Source organism: Phyllostomus hastatus, unplaced genomic scaffold (genome assembly GCF_019186645.2).
Source record: "Phyllostomus hastatus isolate PE091 unplaced genomic scaffold, TTU_PhHast_1.1 phas_contig_34, whole genome shotgun sequence".
Taxonomy (NCBI): domain Eukaryota; kingdom Metazoa; phylum Chordata; class Mammalia; order Chiroptera; family Phyllostomidae; genus Phyllostomus; species Phyllostomus hastatus.
The window spans coordinates 35,436,589-35,459,548 of NW_025333857.1; the positions used below are offsets into that span (position 1 = coordinate 35,436,589).

Consider the following 22,960-nt stretch of genomic DNA (forward strand, 5'->3'; position numbering starts at 1 on the left):
AAGTGGGAGAGTTTAAAGTGTAGAGGAAATAAGTACAGAGCTTGACTTTAGCAATTCAACTTAGCAATTACCATGCCTCTGCTTTGTGCCCAGCACTGGGCGGACATAGCGGAGATGCAAAAGTGATATAAGGTAGCACCCTTCTTTAGTGATAGTCATCTCACATTTGTAAGCAAAGCCTTACTCTTGCACGTTGCATTTACAGATTCTCATAGCAACACACGAGTGGCATGTTGTGCGGGCCTGTCGGTAATGATTGAATTTTACACCAGTCTTTGTGACTTCCGCGAGCACAGAAAGCATTAATTGGTCCTCAGTTCCTTTTTATTTTGCTGTGCTTTAATAAATCAGCTTCTTGTGTTTTATTCATTGACACATTTAAGATTCCATTTCTCTCCTTATCGCTCATAGCTGTGTCTGAAACAGCTTTTTGGTCACATTTCTAATCCAAATGAAAACCAACACCAGAAACAAATTCAACCTAACAGACAGTAAAATCATTTCATGTTTTAAAACTATCTGTTCAGTTGCTCTTTTAACAGGTATGAGACAATATGGCACCTTCAAAATAAAACAGATCACAAGATATCAGGGAGCTAGAAACTCTTCACTGGGAGGTTGCTGTAAAGGCTTGTCACTTACGGCCAAAGTCAATCTGAACTGAGATTCCCCGGAGAATTACGTCAACAGGCTAGAATAAAAAATTCAATCAGCTCAAGTAATGAAATATGAAATATTAGGAAGTAAGAGCCTAGGATGAGAAAAAGTGGTGGTTCTCAGAGGCAGCCGACTGGACCTGAACAATACCCGCCCCTTCTCCCTATATGAAGTTGACATCCCTGACTTTGTGGAGTCCAAAAACCCATCTGCTGCTACTCCTGGGACAGACTGAAAATCTAATTTGCTGATCAGGACAGCTTTGATCTGACTTGGGGGCCTGGTGTCACCTCCTGTTTTCTTCAGTCTGATGGACAGAAATGATATTTTCTTGAGCAATCTGATAAGTTCTGAGGAGGAAAATTCTGTTTCTGATTTGGGTAGTGAATTGAGGGAATTTGGAGCGTGCAAGATGCGCCACCGGGCTTGAAACCAGATTCTGAGACATTCTTTAAAGTGGAATCTAAACTGAAAGTGCTTTATTGTTCCCGTTTCACGTACAGAATCCCTGGACTCCCTGCCCCGTGATGTGGACCAAGTACAACTTTTCTTTAAATTACAGTGTCAGATCTCGTATGCATGAGTTATGATTAATGGGGTTACCCCATGTGGTTCCAGTTTTCGGAACATCATTTTTCTTGAAGATTGCATGCTCCTTGGTGGTCTTTGCCTTTTCTTTCTAAAGATAGACATAAAAATTCTCTGATACTGTGGCTCCTCTTAATGATGAAAACCCTGCCCTAGATCTTTCTGGTAATTTACACCTAAATATCTTTACCACTGACAGTAACTTCCTCTTGAAATGACCCAGCTGGAATTTCCACTTAAGGCAGGATGAGAAGGGAGTGAGGATGTTTTTATTTCTTTTCTCTCTGCTCCTTTCAACCTTCCCCCTCTCCATCACCTTCCTGTTTCACTCCCTTTCCAACCCCTGCTCACTCCTCAAGTTTCCTGCCGTTAAAGTGCTTGGGAAAAAAATGAAAGCACAATGCCGATTTAAAATTCTGCAGGCTTGCCTATATCAATAGCATTTACCACTAAATTGGTGTTTATATATAAAGGCACTGAGTAGCTTTGTTTAAGTCTATTATTACATGTATAATATATAGGTGTCTGTACCTGCTGTCTATATATAAATGGTGTAAATTCCAATGGCAAACCTGACATCCTAAAACTTTTATTGTTCATATTTGAGGTTGCCAGGAGATGGTTATTTATTAGATTCAAAAATTCTATACACACTTGGAGTGTTTATTCTGGATTTGTTTCCGTGCATTGAAAGTGTCTGGTGTAGCTGAAGAATACGCAAAGTGAGCCAAGTGGGAAAACATCATGAAAAATCTTGAATCCAGGCACAAGTCATTGAAAAAATAAAACTTGGCAAAGGAATGTGACCATGAGGGTGAGGTAAAATGGGAAGAATGCAGCAAGGCCATCTCTCAACAACAGCGTATCTGAAAACATGGAAACAGGCTGCTTCTGGGCTGTTTATGCATTGTTCAGGGATCAGGCCTTTGGAAAATAAGGCTGCAAATCTACCCATGATTTCAAATGAAATAGAAATGCCTTTTTAATGATCCAGCAGTCCCACCTCTGGGTATATATCCAAAGGAATTGAAAACAGAATCTTGAACAGATATTTGCACACCCTCATTCACTGTAGTACTATTCACAATAGCCAAGAGGTAGAAATAACCTGAATGTCTGGTTAATTTTGGTTCTATGTCTCGTTGACAGATGAATTAATAAAGAAAATGTGGTATATACAGGCAATGGAATACTATGCAGCCTAAAAAGAAGGAAATCCTACAACATGGATGAACCTTGAGGACATAATTTTAAGTGAAATAAGCCAGTCACCAAAAAAGGCAACTGCTATATAATTCCACCTATAAAGGTGTCTAGAGTAGTCAAACTCATAGAAGCAGAAAGTAGGATGGGTGTTGCCAGGCTTTGGGGGAGGGGAGACGGGGGAGTCGCTCAGTGGGTTGAGTTTCAGTCACGCAAGCTGAAAAGTTCTAGGCGTCTGTTGTACAGCAACGTGCATACAGTTAATAACACTGTGTTGTACACTTAAAAGTTGTTAAAAAGGTAACTTTGTGTGATATGATTTTTACCACAATTTTTAAAATAAATGCCTTTACAAAGTCAACAATTAAAATACAGAAAGTTGTTGAATGCAGGAGTGGGTAGGGCTGTGTTCACCCGGACAGGTGTAAGCATCCCAATGCTGAGGTTCAGAAGATGTCAGTAAAGTCTGTGAGCCAAGAAACAACCTTCCCTGCCTTCCAGACACACTGCCAGGGCTCCAGCACACCACTCAGTTATTTAGGACAAGAGTTCAAGGCTTGTCTCCCTTGTCCCATCACCATATTTACATGGTTCTGTACATTTGTGTTTATATTCCCACTTGCATATTAGTCTCTATCTGGTATGAATAATATGGTAACAGTAGAGGTATCAAAGGAAGAAAGGAAAGACAGTGAGAACTGATAGCCTCTTGTGAAGTTCAATCAGTCAGGATGTCAATCTAGATCCATGACAAATAATTAGTGTCCACTCAGACATCCTCACATGACACTGAGGAAATTTTTAGGAGAGGATTTGTTTCTAAGGAAGTAACACAGCTCTTTCTTCCTGTGAAGAAATTTCTTTCCAAATCACCTAATCTTCTTAAAGGGTGCACCTTAGTAAAACAGGACTTTATTTTCATCTGCCACTATCCTCCTACGCCTTTCTGATGACCTTTCACCTCAGTGTTCCTCCACACACGGGGAACAGATTTGTCTTGATGCTGAAGAAAGCTTTACTGGTGTCTCTAAAAACTGTGGTGAGACCACCAGCTCACCTCACAAGCCATGTGCATTCCCAGCGGGAGTGATAGCAGCCCTAAGGGAGCAAACATGGATGCTTGTCAGGAAGAAGGGATTTAAAATTTTTTAGATATTACAGTGGTTTGCAAAATCTTATCCCGTAGTAATTTCACATCAAGTGCACTGGGTTGAATGTGGTATTTTAGTATCTATGTTAGGTCTTTGAGAGATCCTCGGTTCTTTCATGTAACATCTCTGTGAATTCTAAGAAGTCCATAAACAAATGTTCCTTCTACAGCAGAGCACACCTTTTGCTTAAAACCTGTGGCTACCCCAATGGAAGAGTTGGGAGAGCAGGAGCCAGACTGTGCTTTTACTCCTTATGCTGCCAACGTCTAAACTCAGTATCTGGGTGCTGGTTCAACTTGTCTGGATTCTTAAAAATGTTGGAGTAGTGAAAGAACTTGAGCTTTAACTAGATCTGGGACTAGGGTGAGGCAAGTGAGGTGTGTGGGGTGTAAAATTTAAGGAGAAACTTGCCCAACCCTTATGTTTCAGGCCAAAGGCTGCCCCTAGTTCTATTTCCAAACCCTTCCCTTTTCAAGGTTGATTTACAAAGGTGATTTACACAGGCAATTCTCTGGAAGTGATATGGCCATAGAAGCACCACAACAAGAAGTTTAAAACAACTATTTCAACACCCCTCCATTCCACTTTTATGAGTAAACTTCTTTCTACTTGCATGTGACTCACACTGACCTGAGAGCGCTAACATTCCCCCTTCTGTCTTCTAGATCACTACGGATCTGAGGCAGCGGTGCACCGACAACCACACTGGGACCTCAGCCTCGGCCCCCATGGCTGCGGGCATCATCGCGCTGGCCCTGGAAGCCAAGTAAGCCTTTCTCTCCATATGTCTCCATGGCGACAGCCCCTCATCTCATGGACAGTTTACCCCTCCCCTAGTCTATAACCCCTAGCACAACAACCCAGAGTATGATCTTCCCAGTCCCAACTTGAAAACTTCAAAGATTAGGCTTAAAAAAATTTTTCCCTATATTAAGAAAAACAAAAACTTTTTTTTGTTGTTTTTTATACTCCCTAAAAAATCAAACTGTGTCATTACTTTATCGTGGAGTCATGTGCAAGCATGCCAGTTGGCTCCAGCACTGCTGCCTTGTTGAGGTTTTCATTCTAGTCTGGGAATGTTCCTGCGAGTCTCCGAGTGGCCAGGGCTGCCCGCTTCTGCGCCCTTTCCCTGCAGAGCAGTGAGGCGGCTCGGACTCCATGACAGCAGTACTGCCACAGACTCATTCTGGGGGACAGACTGTTTCAAGGTTACATGACAGGATTCCAGGAGCAAGGACAGCCCACTTACCTTAAATCCTCTTTAATGTAGTCAAATTCTGTGTCTAAAGATACCTTTGAAAGGCCCCCTTAGGCTATTTGCAATGCATCCCATCTCTTCTTTCTCTAAGCACCAATAGATCCATTTGTCTGAACTCTTTGAAAACCCAATACAAATCCATATTCTCTGACTCTCTATTTCAAAATCCAAAGGCCCCCAAAATGGAAATTTCCTTTGCAAAATTAACACCAAAACTCTGTTAATGGCAAAGCTTGCCCTGATCTGATTTGAGGCTATTGACAGTCTTTATTTATTGTGAAAATGCCTATATTTCACTGCAGAAATATTAACGCATTTGATTATGAGGTGCTGGCTCAGACCCCATTGGAAGTTCGTGTAGTATATATGCTGTAGACAAGATATCTGGAAAAAGTTTGAATTTTAAGTACATCTGATGCAAGCACATTAGAAAAAGGATTGTGGGCCTGCACTCTGAGGTCCTCCTTACAAGACGACCATAACAAAAAGGAACTGAAGTAATGATGTTGAGTGTTTTTGCAAAAATAGCCTTGCACCCCTGCCCTAAGGAGGAATGGAAGGATATAGAACAATAGCGGGTAACAGGAAAAGAATATAAGAAATGTAACTATACTCAGGTATTGCAGCAAAAAGGTACTTTTTCTCTCAGTACACTGGTGGCCTCGCAACATTACAGCCGCCTCTCTGTAAGGTGAGGGCTTACATTAAAGCACGTGGAACTTAACCCCTTAGATGAGACAGGTAGACCAACACAGGCTTTGGATATGGGCTATTTTGTCTTAGTCTGTTTGGGCTGCTATCACAAAATATAAACTAAGTAAGTATTTTATAAACAACAAACATTTATTTCTCATAGTTGTAGAGGCTGGGAAGTTCAAGATCAAGAAGCCAGGAGGTGTCTGGTGAGAGCCCACTTTCTAGATGGCCTCACATAACAGAAGGAGGGGGCATCGGGTGTTAGTTTTCAGCATACGAGCTGGGGGTAGAGGACACAAATGTTTAGACCGTAGCAGGTGTCATATCACTGGACTCGCATGAATGTGTGGGCTTCTTTCTTTTTGACAAGGTTAAATATTAAAACATTTCAACATCTCTTTTCAAGTGTTAAAAAAAGTCTGAGTTCAGCAAGGAGCTGGCTCTTATCCTCTTAAATTCTCACTTTACAACTTTTTACTCGACTGTTCTGACAGAAGTCTTGATTAAGTGTCTGTGGTTTTAATTTGGTTATTGTAAATTGGATTTTAAAAAAATCTGCATTCTGAAATTCTAGATTGTTTTTCCAGAATATTTTCCTGTCCACAAAATATTGAAGGGAAAATATCAGGAATCCTTCCTGCACTTCCCCATTCCCCCCACCTCGAAAGGATAGAGTCTCAAACTTGGCAACCTAGCACCATAACTGTGGCTCTGTGATACCCAGTTCCTTAAAATATTACTGCAGCACTAATATTTTTAGTGATTATTTTAACCACTATTTAAATTGAAATGAAAAATCCCTACTCTGCTCCTCAAATGGCCTGCTCACTTGGACAAGATCGTGCTGGGGCTGGGAACTCTGACAGGCTGCATCTGTTTTCTTTCCCCTTGCATTTTGAGCATTTTTTTAAGATTGATTTTTGCCAAAATTGTGATGGGTGGAAAGAAGGTCCCAAGATACAGTTCACCTGGAAAATCCACTGTATTTTAAGATTTTAAATAGTCTAGTTTGACCATGGGGCCAAAGTACATGGTAAACCATCTGATAAAATGAGAAACAATAAACCTTTTCTCCTAACTCCATTGGTTTGTGCTATAGGCAAATCTTTGTCTATAGTGAACCTGTAAATTAGGGGATAGAGGTACGAAAACTAGGAATGGGTCAGGCATTGTGTTATACTAAGATTAGTAAGCAGTGGGCCCCCAGCATGAGTGAAAAGGATATGGAACTGAGAAATTGTAGCAAGGCTATCAGATAACAGTGTACCAAGGTTACAGTTGTTCTATGGCTAAGTCTAACCCCAGCAAAGATTCCTTACCCAGTCACCCAGCCCCACCCCTGACAATCTCCTTGTACACTAGCACTTCTCACAACACTTGAACCGTGGTATTTCGAGCTTCAACCTTTACTCTTACAAGACAAGCAGCCTGATCTACAAGGTATTCCCTTGCAAAAATCAATCTTAAAAAGGAAAAGGAGAGAAAGTCACAGCTGGAGTCGGGACACTGCCAGCACTTCCGACAGGCACCCCTGCTCAGGTCACATGACTCAATGAATGAGGGTGAGTGTTGAGGTGAAAAGCTGCACGTAGGAGCTGTGAGTCCCCAGTTAACTGTGTGTCCCAGCTATCTTTGCACAAGGAGAAATGCATTGCTTCCCCTAACACCACTAGATTACAGTATTTAATCAGAGGAGATACCCACATCTTCAGCTTCCTCCAGCCTTTGCGTCGCCAGGTGCTTGTCTGTAACAGCCAATTTGCCTGGGTCATAAGACTGTGGGTCCTACCCAGGATGCATGGCAACCATTGACCTCTCTGCCATTTTAATTCTTCCTGCTCTCCTAAGGTAGGAGCTTTTCCAAAAAACCTTCTTAGGAAACTAAGAGAAAAGAAAACAAACATAGAAACAGATAAGCTTAAAGTATCCAGATCTCTCATCTGGGCTCAACAAAAGATTGATCATGAATTGCCTCGGTTGTGACAGCTACTGGGACTCCCAGCCCATCCTTCTCCTACAAGGCACCTAAGGACATGTTGTGTTGCAACACACTCCACTGTAACACACCCTCAGATACTTGGGTAAAAGTGTGCTACTCCCAAGACTGGAAGGATTCTTAGTTCCTCTAAAACTCTGCCTCCTTTCCTTCCCCCCCCACCCCCTGGGTTGGAGCCATTTTAAGCTCTACAACCATCTCCGATGGTTTGATCATGAACTGTGCCCTGTCAATCAATTAGACAATTTTCTTCCCGTTCCCAAAGGTGTTTCTTGGGTGCAGAAAGCTCTAAGTCCTTTACCCTTCTAAAAATCATGAGCAATTTTAGAATAAGAGAAAATATTGTCATCTTGGCGGGGAGACTGATTTTGTGTTGGAGTACTCTCATATATGTATTGGTTAAAAGGTTTATAATATTTCAAATATTGGATTTTGTGGAGTTTGGGGTAATTTTCTGGTTTTTCAGTGGAATGACTAGGGAATATGTAATCAATCATTGATTACGAGGAAACTAACTTACCACTTGGTAATGATGTCTTTTTATAGCTTTAACTCAAAAAGTTCAAATAAAGTGTCTGGGTGCAGTTTTCTTAAATGAAAGAAATGGTGAAACATGACTAACAGTTTTAGATGAGCTACCTAAAAGTGTCAAGTCGCATTTGTGAGGCGCCTTACGTTTCATTGCTAGTATATATCACCGGTGCTCTAGACCTCTGGAAAGGGGAAAAATATGTTGCTGGCAAAAGATGTTTCTCATAAAATGGTTTGTAGAATAAAGTTGAAATAACTGACATTCATAAGTGTTCAGAATCACAAACTATATTTTTACTGAAAGTTTTCCTTATCTAAGTCTGTTAACTATTGGCAGAGAAAGGCTACTTGAGTGGTATATGTTAAATCATCAGCTTTAGCTGAGGAAAGTAAAAATTTTAAGTTCACCAAAGACATCTTTTGGCCTTGAATTGCAAATAGTCTCTTACTGGAAAATGGAACAATACTCAGTAATCACAGAACGTTGCATAGCGAATGGTAAATAAAAGGGAGTGAGTTGGGTAGAAATGTCTGAAATTATTTAGGACTTAGAAAGAAGATACTGATATGACGAATCTTCCACAAATCTTTGTTCTGAAGTTACCCCAAAGCCTTTTCCTCAAATTTCATGTCTCAGGGACACAGGGACACCTTCCTTTGGGGACGCCTGATGGATCTTCATCTAAAATTGGAAAATAAGCAAATTGGGGTGGCAGCTGTCATTCTATACTAGAAACAGATGTGGTACCTAGTGAACATTACCTGCCTCTGTTGTGTTATGTAGTACGTGCACAGTCATTTCTAGGTAAGCTTACCTACTGTCTTATTACCTATCCGTTTCCTCCTATTTCAATTGTCATGTAACCACTGGTGTATGAAACATACGGTATCAGTATAGGTAGAACATAGATTATAGAATACATAGAGAGTGAACACAGTTTTGATAATTTAGGCAATTTCTATTATTGTACTACAGATGTTTTCTATGGATTATCTTCCAAACAAGGCTTACATTTGTAGAGACTAAGGATTTTGCCTTACAGTCTGTATTTGTGTGTATATAAAAATATCTATTGAACATTTAAAAAATTTTAAAGCATCATGCTAGGAGCTAAGTGAATTTAGGCAGGGCATAATTCAAATATTTGCAAAATATGTCACTTGCCTTCACAGAATCTCCTTAGGGAGGCAAATGTGCACTAACAAGTGTATGCTGGTGTGCATTTCACAAATGCACAGATTCTTTAAGAAAGTCAGTAAAATCACTTGGAGCAGGCAATGGAGAGTGCAGGACTGGAGTGAAAACAGAAATGGTCAGCCTCAACAACCCACGTGGGCACATCGGCGCTGTGGCTTCTCCACCTCCCATGACTCCTCAGCCCAATGTTTGGAACAAGGGCAATTCTAGACAAATGTGAAATCAGTCCACCTGTCCAACCTTCCTATTTTTTGTAGAAGGCAAATGAAGTCAGCAGACTAATTCAGTGTTATATACTAACTATTTTTACCTTGCAGTGTCTGTAAATGATTAGAGACATCTCCACGCTGCCTCAGCTTCTCTATCACCCTGCTTACTTCTCGTTCTCTAGAACAGGGCTCACCCTGGGTAAAACAGAGACTTGATGTTATGCCCTGCCTCAGCTTCCCAGCAGAGTTCCTCTACCTTTGATCTCTAGAGAAAGGGACACTTCCAGACATGGAAAGGTCAAAGTATGAAGAATTAAAGACGTGTTGAGCCACAGGACAATCTACACCATATGCTGTTGATTAAAAAAAAAAAAACTATCCCCAAATATTCTCTTCTTGGGAAATTAAACTTACCACCTGCATTTCTTTTAAACCTAAAAAAAAAGTCCATCTGCATAAACTTTTTCTGTGGTTCCTGTTGATCAAGCACTCTGTGTCTTTGCTTCACGTTTCACTGTGGCGTCTGTCTCATACTGCCTGTGTCCAGTGTGGGAGAGTGTGAGGAAATGGCAGAAATACTGGGGATCCAGTGTTGGTAAGAAGTTAATTTCTAGGACAGTTGAGAGGAAGGCTGGAATTTTCCATGAGGTGAGTTAAAGTCACTTGTTGAAGGGCTTCAAAGCCCTACAACTAACCATCTTGAAGGGAGTCTATGTAAGAACTTGACAGACCGAAACAGTTCTCAGTATTGGAGTTAGCATCTTAGCCCTGCTAGCTGGTAAACTGTTCTTATTGTATTTGTTTTGTTTTCATTAAAAACACATTTTGGTATAAAATGTTCCATTAAAATTTCTCCCGAGGGCCATATTCAGCTGTATGAGATGTTGCAGTGGGCGGGAACACACACACGCATTTGCTTTTGAGGTAAAAGAGCAGAGTGTCAACATCCCAACTCTTTTCTTTTAGGGGAGTTTTCTTTATTCCATCAATAATTTTTTTGCTTTAAGTACATGTATGAATAGTGAGAACAGAGGCATATATGCCCAGATTCTGTATAAGTAATTATTAGGTAAAGAAGTTATCACACGTGTTTCCTTTCACATACTCTTAGAGTTTAATAATGTTGTCATTGGGCTTAGAATTGAGTTGAGATTTCTGGCATGAATGGTTAGGATATGTAGCTTGAGGAGAATTAAAATGTAATCAGAGAGGAGAGCTGAAAAGGTTTGTGAGGTAAAAACAGCATCCATTTCCACGTGAGGCCGAGCGGACGGAGAAGGGATGTACTGTCCTGGAATATTCCCTATAGTGAAATAATTGTAACCAGACTCACAGAGCAGTTACCACGGGCCTTCTGCCAGGACTGTGCATGAAAATAGCTTTGTTATGTCTACATACACACAGACAATACACTGTGTCCTCTAACACTTTTCAAGTTCAAATCATTTAGAAGCCAATTTTCACTGGACTCAACTTTGTACCTTAACTAATGGCTTAAAACAATGCAGCTTCCAAAGGTGCCCTATATTACTGGAAAAGCCCTGGTCAACAAACTCATTCACCTTGTATTATCTTGAGATTTAGCCAGTGCTTTTCATCTTCCCCCTGAGATGATAAGACCAATGTGTAGCCGAGTTGCCCGGGGACTGAATGGAAGACAGAGTTATTAGGTCATTGTTATCTGCCTCTTTTTGCTTAGCTGTAGTTTTAAAAATAGATTTTTTTCACTGAGAGTATTTTGCTGTTATTACTGTAATAATAATAAAGATGATTTCTTAAGAAGAGTAATCTCAGTTTTTGCAATCCCCAGAGTTTTTCCATATATAGCTGGCCAAATATCATTTTCAAGTGTTCTATATTATATGTTAAAAATGTCTCATGTAATAAATTTCTAATTTGTGACTTAACATAAGCAGAAATTCTTAAAATGGGGATGGGGTGGAAAGGACCTTTACAGTGTCCTCTGGGATGTAATTAATTTCATGGTGATTATGTCATTATCCATGATATGCCACCCTCTTTACTACCTTGAAAAATGATGCCTCAAAGGACAGCATACCTGAACATTCAATAAACAATGATTCTACTCTGGGAAAATACAAAGGTAGGAAGTTCTCCGAGTTTGAGTCCAGTAAACAAACAAACAAACAAACAGGTGTGTAAGAAGGGATTTTGGAAGGAAACTCCTAATCGTATCTCATTTTTCTCATCTCTGAAAGGCATATGAAGAGAATATGGTTTTGCTAACATAGTCCTTAGATGGAATCATTCATTTATTCAGTAGACTATATCAATGCTTAGTTCCCATGCTACACATTGGGAATTGTTTGGTGGATTGGCAGATAGAGAACTTTCATCCTATTTGATGAGGCAGTATGTAAAAAAGCAAATGATAAGTACTAAGAAAAACCTAAACAGAGTAATAGAGCTATTTTACATAGAGTGGCCAAGGAAAGACCTCTTAGAGAAAGTGACATTTTAGCTGAGGTCTGAAGTGTGAGAACATTGTGAGGACCTGGACTGAGCACTCCAGGGAGAGGGAGGAGCGAGCTGGGAAGACCACACAGCTGCAGCAAGATTACTGGACTTGAGAAATAGAAGGAAGATGTGTACAATTAGTGTGAGTTGAGGGGTTAAAAAGTCCAGATCACACAGGGCATCATAGTTAGTAAACATAATAGAGATCTATGAAGTCTTTGAAGAAGGGAGATATGACTTGATTAATTTTTTCTAATTTTTTAATCCTCATCTAAGGATATTTTTATTGATTTTAGAGAGAAACATCAATGTAAGATAGAGACATCCATCGGCTGTCCCCTGCATGGGCCCTGACTGAGGATCAAACCCTCAACCTAGGTTATGTGCAGGGATTGAACCTGCGATGTTTTGGTGCACGGGACCACGCTCCAACTCACTGAGCCATCCAGCCAGGGCAACTTGATTAAATTTTTTAAAGATCATTCCAACTTCTCCTTGGAGAAGTACTGGTGTGGAAGCAAGGCAGATAAACGATTTGGGAAGCTAGTTCCGGAGAGGCTAGGGTAGCCCAGTCAAGGTGATGGTAATGGGGATTGAGAGAAGTGGAGAGATCTGATGCGTATTTTTCAGGTACCACAAACAGGGTGTGCTTTATGGGAAATAGGTGTGCCTTAAGGTAAAGGAAAAACTCAAGGCTGAGTTCTAGTTTCTTAGCTGAATTCTTGGGTAGATTGTGCGCCATTTTTGGAAATAGACACCTTTTGTTCTTCCCATGGGATTCTGAGAATTAAAAGAAGCGTAACTAAATGGGACCGGATCCCTGGGCCTACAATTACTGACAGTGCTTTGGTTGTGCTCCCCCAGTGGCTTAACGAAGCCTTAGAAAAATCACTGAGACCATGATTGCTGTAAATGGCTGTAACCGTTTATTTTTTTAGTTGTTGTTCAAGTACAGCTGTCTCCATTTTCCCCTCACCACTGCCCGCCACCCCATCCCTCCCCACCTCCCACCCTCGATCCTACCCCCTTTGGCTTTGTCCAGTTTACATTTTTTGAAAAAATAGAAATAAAGTTGTGGATTCATTTACATTATAAATTGCTCATCTACTGCCATGTCCTTTAAATAGGGTGTTAATAGCAAATTAACCCTTATGTAGTTTTGCTCCATAAAATTACTTAGAGAAAGCTACTGAGTGGGTTTACAAGAAGTATGTCAAATTTAGTCTCTTGAGGGTTTGTGCATTTTATTTATTGCCAAGAAAGTTTTGTTCTTGATAGTGTCTATGGTAACACCCCAAATACTGTCAAATATAATTTTCCTTGCTCAGAATAGTAGAAGCTGACTTTCTTCAGGGCCCACTATAGTTCTACACCATAGCCTGCCTCTTAATTATTTCAATCAAAAGATATGTCAGTACATCTCTGCAAAATGACTTATGTGACTTCAACAAATACCCCTATCTTTGTATTTGAAGGTTCTCAGGTGTGTTCCCAAGCTCTGTGTTGAAACTCAGTTAAAATTCAAAACTATTGTTATACCAAGTGATATCTGGCTGAATTTTGAGTCAGTCTTGCCTATGCCCACATTGCCTTGACCTATAATTTTTTTACTTCTAGGACATTTTTGTGTCATTTGTTCAGAAGAATGTAATTGTTCCTAGTTACATTAGAATGTAGTTTTTGTTTTTAGCTGATTCCAGCATTCTTGTATTTCTCTCTAACAGTTTTTAATCACAGTACATTTTCCCATCAGCATGAGAGAAGTAAATAAGAGAAATATAAATGACAGTTTGGAAAGCATGTCATTTCACTAGCATATAAGATTTATTCAGCCTGACATCAAGAAGTCGATTATGGCATTTGATGCATCAAATGCTCCAAGCAACAAATTTATAGTGAAATAAACTGATACCTGGAACAGAACATGCAACACAAAGGAAAGACATTCTGTGTTTAGATGATTGGGTCATTTCTTACGATCTTGGATGAAGTTTTCATTTCTCTATTTGTGATGATTTTGAATCTTATTAAGTAACCACATGTGCGACTAAAATGAAATAAACTTTTATACTCTTTGCACATCCTAGAAAAACAATTATGCCCATGAAGCCTGGTAGTGTCGTTCTAACCAGTAAAGATCATAGCACAGGGCTGTGGCTTCCGGTGGATGAGACAAAAAGATTCTTCTTGCCATTGGCCCCAAACCGCGTGTGGGGATAGTGCTTCAGAGTGCAAAACGGTAAAGTAGAAAGTAGAAATGATGACATAAACCAAATAGTAGCCCACTGTCACTGAATGGTTACTCTATGCCAAACACTGGGCTGAGAGCTTTCATCAGTGACCTCCTTTAATCCTCACATCAACACTGCAATGTAGACATTTTCACCGTATTTCAGATGCGGAAGGTGAGCCATAGGAATTTGCAAAGGGAGTAAGTAAATTGTAGATCTGTAAAATGAACTAAGGCAGTGTGACGTCAGAGGCCACCATCACACTACATCACCTTTCTCTTTTGAGAGCTATAGAAAGTCATAGTTAATTACAGATAGGTGCTATAAAGTGCCAGGGCCATGCGGATGGAGAAGGGTGACAAAATGTTGAACGGGGATGATTTAGGAAGATTTGGCAGAAGAAGATTTGGCAGAATATATATCTATATTTTAAAGATTCTTTCCCCAGCTTTCATTGCATGTGAGTCATACAGAAGAATCTTGTTGAAAAGTGCATATTTCAAAGCCCTCAAAATAATTTGGGGATTTAATTGCAAGTAGCCCATAGATCACAACTAGAAACTGCCTTAGACTGTAAGCCTTCTTGAAAGTGGGTATGTAGCACAAGAACAATGGAACAAAGTAGGCAATCAAGTATTTATATCATGAATGAGTGAATAAATGCAGGGAAGGAACAGTCCCTTCAGTATTCAAAAGTATGGCTAGCTATTCAGGTAGCTGTAGTTTGTAGTTAGTGGGGAATAATATTAACAAGAGTAGTCTTAACTCTAAATGTTGATTGATTCATTCAAGAAATACTTACTGAGTCATGCTTGTTACTGTCATTTCTTTATTTTGATGTAGACTTTTTCACATCTTTGAAATTGTAATACATCTTCCAGTCATAGTTGCAGTCTTTAGCATCCTAGTTCTGGTGAAATTCAGTGTGTCTCTGGCACTGTGCTTAGATTAGAATGCATCTATGAGCAAAACATGCCTGTTCCGTGCCAGGGCGGCCAGGAGTGGTAGTGGAGGTTGAGCATAAATGTATGCATGCTTTGAACTTGCCTCCAAAAGAGCATATATTCCAATTAAGGCAGGCATAGATTAATAATAATTACACCTGAAGTTAGGTGCAATGAAAGAAAAAAATAAAACAGGATGATAATTGTGATAGAAATTGATGGTGGGGTAAGGTTAGGAAAGGTCGGAAATGGCAGGTAGGAAAAGTGTAAGGCTATCATTAATAAAATGATAGCATTTTGGCTGAAACTGGACTCACATATGTGATCCAACTTATACGTGTTTTTCCTGGGTTTTTACAGAGTTATTATTTGATCACAGCGTTAACCGAGTTCCATCTCTTTTCATCCAGGAAGTTCGTGCAGTCACGGCCAAGCCTTAGGTATAATAAAAGGCCAAATGAAAAGGAGGAGAGCCTGAATGAGCCACATTTTTTTTATTCCTACAATAAATTTAGGAGCATGCCTGCCTGTATATGATTGAAAACTGGTTAGATATCACTTCAAAGATGAAAACTGTTCATCCCGTCAAAAAGAATCTAATAAAAACCTTATTTTTCTATCTTTAGTGGGTACTCTAGTTTAATCTGAAAAACTCGGTACACAACCAAGGAATGTTGGGAGGAGGAAAGAGAATTGAGTGAAATTTAAGATAGGCTTTCAGAACAGTCTGCCTGTTATTTCGCTATTGGAAACTTTTACAGCCGACTTGAAAGGGTATTGTAGAGAGCTTCCTGGGGAGAGCACGATATGGGAGTGATCATATTAGTCATGCTGAATTCTTCCGCGTAGCTCTGAATTTAGGTGCCATTGGAGTTGACATCTAATAACCTCATTTTCCATAGCAGATGTATTCAATTTTATAATTGTCATTGTGCTAAAACTCTCAATTACATGTGATACCTTACCTGGAATATAAAATAATTGTTTTCAGTTTGTCTGAGAAACCATAACATTGGAAGGCTGCCCAGAGACCATCTGGTCTATAGAGATGCTGTTGAGTGAGAGAGTTCAAGGGTCGCCAGGCAAAGAATAACAATGGTAATATAATGTGGGTTTTTTTAAAAAATAAAAGTGTATTTTGTAGTTTTCTTTTTTAAATGTTAAAGCAACTTACTTGAAAATCGGTACTATCTTGCTATTAAATTTCCTGAAGCGTGTGAAAGCAATGGTGTCCTTATTCACCCAAATTAAAAGTTACCGATCTTCCATTGACTAGCAAATTTAAAAAGAATGCTAGTCTTTGAAATTCAGAGGTTGAAACCCTTTTTCATCCTACTGCTGCTTGCAAACAACGCACTACTTCCGTTTGCCACTAACTTCTTGGAAGCAGATACATAACACTGGGCTATCCTGAGACGAGCAATCTCATAACCAACAATATTGTTAGCAATAGAACCTTTCATAAAATTAGATTTTTACTAAAGTAATACATAATCTTTGTCAAAAGGAATATAAATCATGCAGAAATATATACACAAACAATCAAAAACCTCCTTAACAGTCCATTTTCAGTGGCTGTTTTATGCTTGAGTGGTGCACTTAACTCCTGATACACTTGTTAACACATGCAATATATTTATTGCAAAAACAGTTTCTACTATCTTCAATCTGCATGTTGCTTTTCCTTCAGATCTTGTTCCTTTTGTTATCCCTCCCTCATTAGTTTCTATCTCCTTTTTAACCAAAACAACAACAACAACAACAACAACAACAAAAACCTCGTTATTCAACCTGCAAGCAAGCAAGATTAGATTAAAGAAGCTTTCAGGTCTTTGTGGATGTGGACTGTGTATGGTTGTTGGGAATTGGGAATTGAAAAATTCCTGAAGAACTAATATTCAAATTGAATTTCAGGGATGTATTTCCAAGTTTCTCAAAAGGGTATGAATCCTCTTAAGATCACCTGCTAATTATTTACATTGTTAATATTTTCCTTATCAGTATATAAATACTCACTATATTGCCCATTGGCCATAGTTATTAGAAATATTTTATCTATTTGTCATTTGCTTACAATCTTTCTTCATACTATTTTGACATAGAGAACTTTTTTTTTACTTTTAATTATTATTTAGTCAAATATATTTGTCCTTTATAAATTCTTCAGGTAGACATACCTTATCTTTTGGTACCTCCTGGAGAATTTCGTGTATGCTAATGAAAACTGTGTATGCTTTCTCCCTAAAATGAGCCCAGATTTTGCTATAATCTGTAAACCTAATGGAGTTAAGAACCCTGAGGTTACAAAGTCCTTTCCTATCTCAAAATCTCCACATTACCAACTAACATTTTCATCTCAGGTTTTCTCCTTTCATTTTTCAACATTAATGGCTAAACAACTAACATTTATTTTCATGTTCAATGTGAAGATCTAAATTGTATTTTTATAGGGGTCCCCTTGCCCAATGTCATTTGTTAGGTAACTTCCTCCAAAAATGTTTTAAGTTGTTGCATTTATGAAGGTCTCTTCTCGAGTTTTCTGTACTATTAATGTCAGTTCTTTTGATTTTACAGTATCACTCCACTTTCTAAACTTTTTTTTAAGCATTCTTGCTTGTTCATTTTTCCAAATAAAATTTAGAAACATTTTGCCATGTTCCAAAAACAACCCCAGGGACAACTTAATGCAATTGTATGAATCTTGGCTTCTTTATAACTGTTGGTTTTCCTTCAAGAAAGTCTGTCTCTGGCCTAATAAAGTTTTAGGCATGTCTTTAGTCCTGTACTTTTAGGTTTAGATTTTTTTTTAAATAGTAAATATCTGTTTGTTTTGCTGTTTCCGTTATGTCTTTAATTGGTTATTGTGTATTTACACCAGAGCTGTTATTTTTGTATGTTTTTCTTATCTCTAGTCTCTTTAATTCACACTGTGCTATAACTCATTGCCTTGTTTGTTTTTTGAAATATATACATGGCATCTGACAATAGTAATATTTGTCTGTGTTCATCTGAGTATTTTTCACGTTTGTTCTTATTGGAAGGTGGTATAAATGGGTCATCATAAGTTCATGTTTTGGAATCAGGCAGACTTCAGATTCAGTCCTGCCTCTGTACCATTACTACCTGGGGAGCCGTGAACAAATTAAAGTTTGTTGCTTAATCTTGTTGAGCTTCAGTTCCTCTATCTGAAATTTGGGGTAGCAATCTAGAGTCACCAGATTGTTGCTAGGATTAAATGACTTTAGACATATGAAATGTATCAAATATAAAATATCACTTCTATTGTATTAGCCAACTGTTCAAAACTGTTAAGTATCAAATCAAGAATGAGAGTAAGCTTTCATGTCTAGGTCCTGATTTTCTCAGGATTTTCTTTTAACCTTTTCATTTCACTTTTGACTGATGCTTGTTTTTCCATGTTGAACCCATGAAGCATTTTGGTTTTATAAAGGTTTGTTAGGAATGTATTTGGGGTATTTTCTAAGTATCTGTTGAAATTAATAGTTTCTCACAATAAAATTGTTGATATGATATATTAGAATAACCAATTTTTTATTCTGTTTATATTCATAAATTAAATTTCTTTAATGTGTTATTGATTTAGTTTTAGAAAACTTTATTTTATGCCTCTGTGTTTATTTTTCTGAGTGAGATTTTTAGGTTTCTTTACTGAATAATGTGTGTGTGTGTTCATTCTACATTATTGATACAGTGCTGGCTAGCATTAATTGTATGCTTATGGCAGCTAAACAGCATCTTTTAAATTTTCCTTATGGTTTATTTCATTTGTTTTTCATGTATAAGATAGCACGTATAGTAAATAAAGAGTCAGGCTTCTGAACCCAGATTGGTTTGACCTTGAAATTGACCTCTATCTCTGTCACTTTTGGGTATCAAGTGATGTTAAATTCACAAAATAAATTGTAAAATTCTGCAGCTTTTCTCTAGAGACTCTTGGGATCACTTTCTGTATAAGTTTGAGGAAATCACATGGTCCTCATGCTTTTTGAGAGGTAATTCTTTGAAAATTTTTTTTAATTTTAATTTTTTCATTTATATTCTCTAGAGCCATGTTCATTTCATAACATTTTCAAATCTTATTGGCCAATTATTATATGTAGCTTTATATATAACTATAATTGTATTTAATACAATTGTTTTTTCATTATATTTCATTGATTATGCTGATACAGTTGTCCCAATTTTCCCACCTTTGCCCCCCTCCACCAAGCACCCCCCACTCCCACAGGCAATCCCCACACCTTTGTTTACGTCCATGGGTCATGTGTATAAGTTCTTTGGCTACTCCACTTCCTATACTGTACTTTACATCACATTGGCTATTCTGTGATTACCAATTTGTACTTCTTACTCCCCTCTTCACCCAGTCCCCTAAAACACCCTCCCATCTGGCAACCATCAAATAGTTATATAGATACAGATTAGGTATAGATTTCCTAATAGTATAAAAATTCCTTTTATTGGTTTTTATGACTGCTTTAATATTTAGAATTTATTTCATTGGTGTTCTTTTTGTTTATTTTATTAGGTGTTTTCATTTTTATTTTTCAAAAGATCAGTTCTTATATTTGTTGATGAGTAATGCTGTTTTTCCCATTTGTCCTTAATGAGATTTTTGTCCCCCCAAAATCTCATTAATATCTTTCCTGTTTTCTTTAGGATAACTCTTTGTTCTTTTATGAATCTTGTTCACTGAATCGTGGTTTGCGTATTTTTCCTTTTACATTAATACAATATTTAAGAGATGTGCCTTTACCTCTGAACACACTTGTGTCTGTGATTATTTTCTGATGATGTTTTGGCTTCCTTTTGATACAATAACAATTGAGAATAGTACTTTTAAGTGTTTAACAAACTTTACTGAGATTTATTATTGACTTTTATTTTGCTACTTCATTGTGGTCGGGTAATAAGGTGAGATCATCAACCACACTGGTGGTTTGTGAGGCACTGTTCTTCCTCAGGGCAACTGATGAGATTTCCTTTTGGCCCACTGTGTCTTCAACTTTCCTGTCAAAACCCCTGTGTTGACGCACGGATTCTGCTTTAAAAAACTACTGTTTGTAGGGCATGTAATATTATTACATTATATCTGTTATGTAAACAAGTCTGTGTTCTTCCTCCTGAAGTAAATGGATTAAACTATGTAAACCCTAGTGGGGTTCTATCAGTCCTCGATCTACACATTTTGATGCACAAATTTCATGCTGTTAGATATTTCTTATAGATAGCATCTGAACTTTCAGCCAAATTGTACTTCTTTGTCCTTTACAGTGTTTTGTGTCTCAAACGTCATGTTTGCAGCCAATGGTGCCATTCATGCATTTCTGTTGTGTTGGAGGAAAGTCTATGTACACTTCAACTCTTTAACTTTTAGTTTGAATATTTCATGTTTTTAGGTAAAACATTTATTTTTAAGTAATTTTGATAACTTTAAAATGTTCATTTTTAAAGATAAAGGTGGTATTTAAAAATAAATATATCTTCTAAAAAGGGAGTTACCCGCTTTGACAACTTGCTATATAAACTTGGCTTACATTTACTTACTGTTCCTATTTATACATATTTCTCCATCTTTAACACTATAATCAGGACTTATACAACTGACTATTTTAATTGATTTATTTCTTACCATTCTTTTTCTTTAGTTTCCTGAAGAATTGTGTTAAAGCACTTATTAAATCTTAACTCTATGGTGAATCTATTTTACAGCCATCAGTAGGTTTTGGGGACAACCACACATTCTAGGGTTTTTAAATTTGACTTACTTATTCACCTACTGAAATAGATCTTTAAATTATTTGTTTCATTTTGGTTTTCAGAATGTGTGATTATAGAGAGATGGATTAATATACTTTCTCAGTCCTGCAGATCTGTGTCTTCTGCGTTTACTTAAGAAGGACAAGGAGCTTAGTAAAAAATTCTTGGGTTCGTTTCTGTTCTTTCATTGTCTGCTAAAATTAGCTTTGCAGAGAAAGTCTTAAGACAGAAATCCTGTTTTGTTTTGTTTTTAATCCTAAAAAGCAGCTTTTAGGCTATTTTTCTTTGTAATGAAAATATGTGTATTTAAGGATGAGTCTAGGGGCTGCAACTTTTAATATTTCCTGAAACATATCGAGTCCTTTCAGCCTACCTTAGACATTTTGAATCAAATGTGATTTTGTTTACTAGCAAAGTCTACCACGACACCTCGGAGCTTGGGCCCTGGGTCAGACAGACTTAGCTTCAAAGCCCTGTTCTGGTTCTCACTGTTATATCTTTGGAAAAGATATGTAGCCTTTCTAAGCTTTAGTTTCTGCATCTGTAAAAAGGGAATAATAATGTCAATGTCATGTACCTCATGGGATTTTTTTCCCATTAAGTGAATGCACTATGTAAGGCACCCAGTAGAGCAGCTGGTGAGTGAGTAGGAAAGACTCAGTAAATGGTAGTCCTGGGAGGAAGACGAACCTAGTATCCTAAAGTGGGTTGCTGTTTTCTGTCCTCCAAACCTATCGTCTTATCTTTCCTTGTCATCTCTTAATTATTTCCCTAAAAAGAAGTGCAGGAAGTTCTCACATCTTCCACACCACTCGCTCAATACTCCCCACTGTCAGTCCCACAACATCCGTGCCAGTTTACTCCCTCCAGTGCAAACGTCGTATTCGCCAATACCACCCCGCAGTTCTTGTAGTCTTTATTTCTCTCACTTTCTATTTTGACATCTTGACCTGCTTTATTTATTGACTTATTACTTTTTTATGCATTCTCTTTTCCATATGCTCCACATTATTGTTGTTTTTCTTCTCTGCCCTCTTCTCTTTTTATTTCTCCTCTTTTTTCCCTCCTGTCCCTTGTACTCTCCTTTTATGTTTTCCCATTGTTTCCTTTCTCCTTTTGTTTCCATTCTTTGCTTTTTTATTTTTTAATATATTTTATTGATTATGCTATTATAGTTGTCCCATTTTTACCCCCTTTATTCCCCTCTGCCCTGCACCCTCCCTCCCACCCACTCCCCCCCCGCCCCACTACCACCACTTAGTTCATGTCCATGTGTCATAAAATAAGTTCTTTGGCTTCTCCATTTCCAATACCATTCCTAACCTACCCCTGTCTATTTTGTAACTACCATTTATGCTTCTTATTCTCTGGACCTTTCCCCCCATTCTACCCCCTCCCACTCGCCACTGATAATCCTCCCTGTGATCTCTATTACCATGATTCTGTTCCTGTTCTAGTTGCTTCCTTGGTTTATTTTTGGTTTTTTAGGTTCACTTGTTGACAGTTTAAAATTTGTTGTCATTTTACTGTTCATATTTTTGATCATCTTCCTTTTCTTAGATAAGTCCCTTTAACATTTCATATAATAAGGGCTTGATGATGATGAACTCCTTTAACTTGACCTTATCTGGGAAACACTTTATCTGCCCTTGCATTCTAAATGAAAGCTTTGCTGGATAGAGCAATCTTGGTTGTAGGTCCTTGCCTTTCATGACTTTGAATATTTCTTTCCAGACCCTTCTTGCCTATAAGGTCTCTTTTGAGAAATCAACTGATAGTCTTACGGGAACTCTTTATAGGTAACTGTTTCCTTTTCTTTTGCTGCTTTTAAGATTCTCTCCTCTTAAATCTTGGGTTACTTAATTATGATGTGCCTTGGTGTGTGCTTCCTTGGGTCCAACTTTTTTGGGCCTTTCTGAGCTTCCTGGACTTCCTGGAAGTCTACTTCTTTCCAGACTTCTAGATTGGAGAAGTTCTCCTTCATTATTTCTTCAAATTTCAATTTCTTTCTGCTCCTCTTCTCCTTCTGGCACCCCTAT

At 38.2% G+C, this 22,960-nt stretch overlaps 1 protein-coding gene across 4 annotated transcripts in view; it reads left to right on the forward strand.

Annotated features, from left to right (window-relative positions):
* The window catches only part of PCSK5 (proprotein convertase subtilisin/kexin type 5), a 419,139-nt gene that overhangs the window by 185,197 nt on the left and 210,982 nt on the right, over positions 1 to 22,960 (forward strand). For all 4 annotated transcript variants that reach the window (XM_045840308.1, XM_045840309.1, XM_045840310.1 and 1 more), the window contains exon 9: positions 4,265 to 4,365. In XM_045840308.1, coding sequence (XP_045696264.1) covers positions 4,265 to 4,365 — 101 coding nt within the window. The remainder of the gene's footprint in view (positions 1 to 4,264; positions 4,366 to 22,960) is intronic.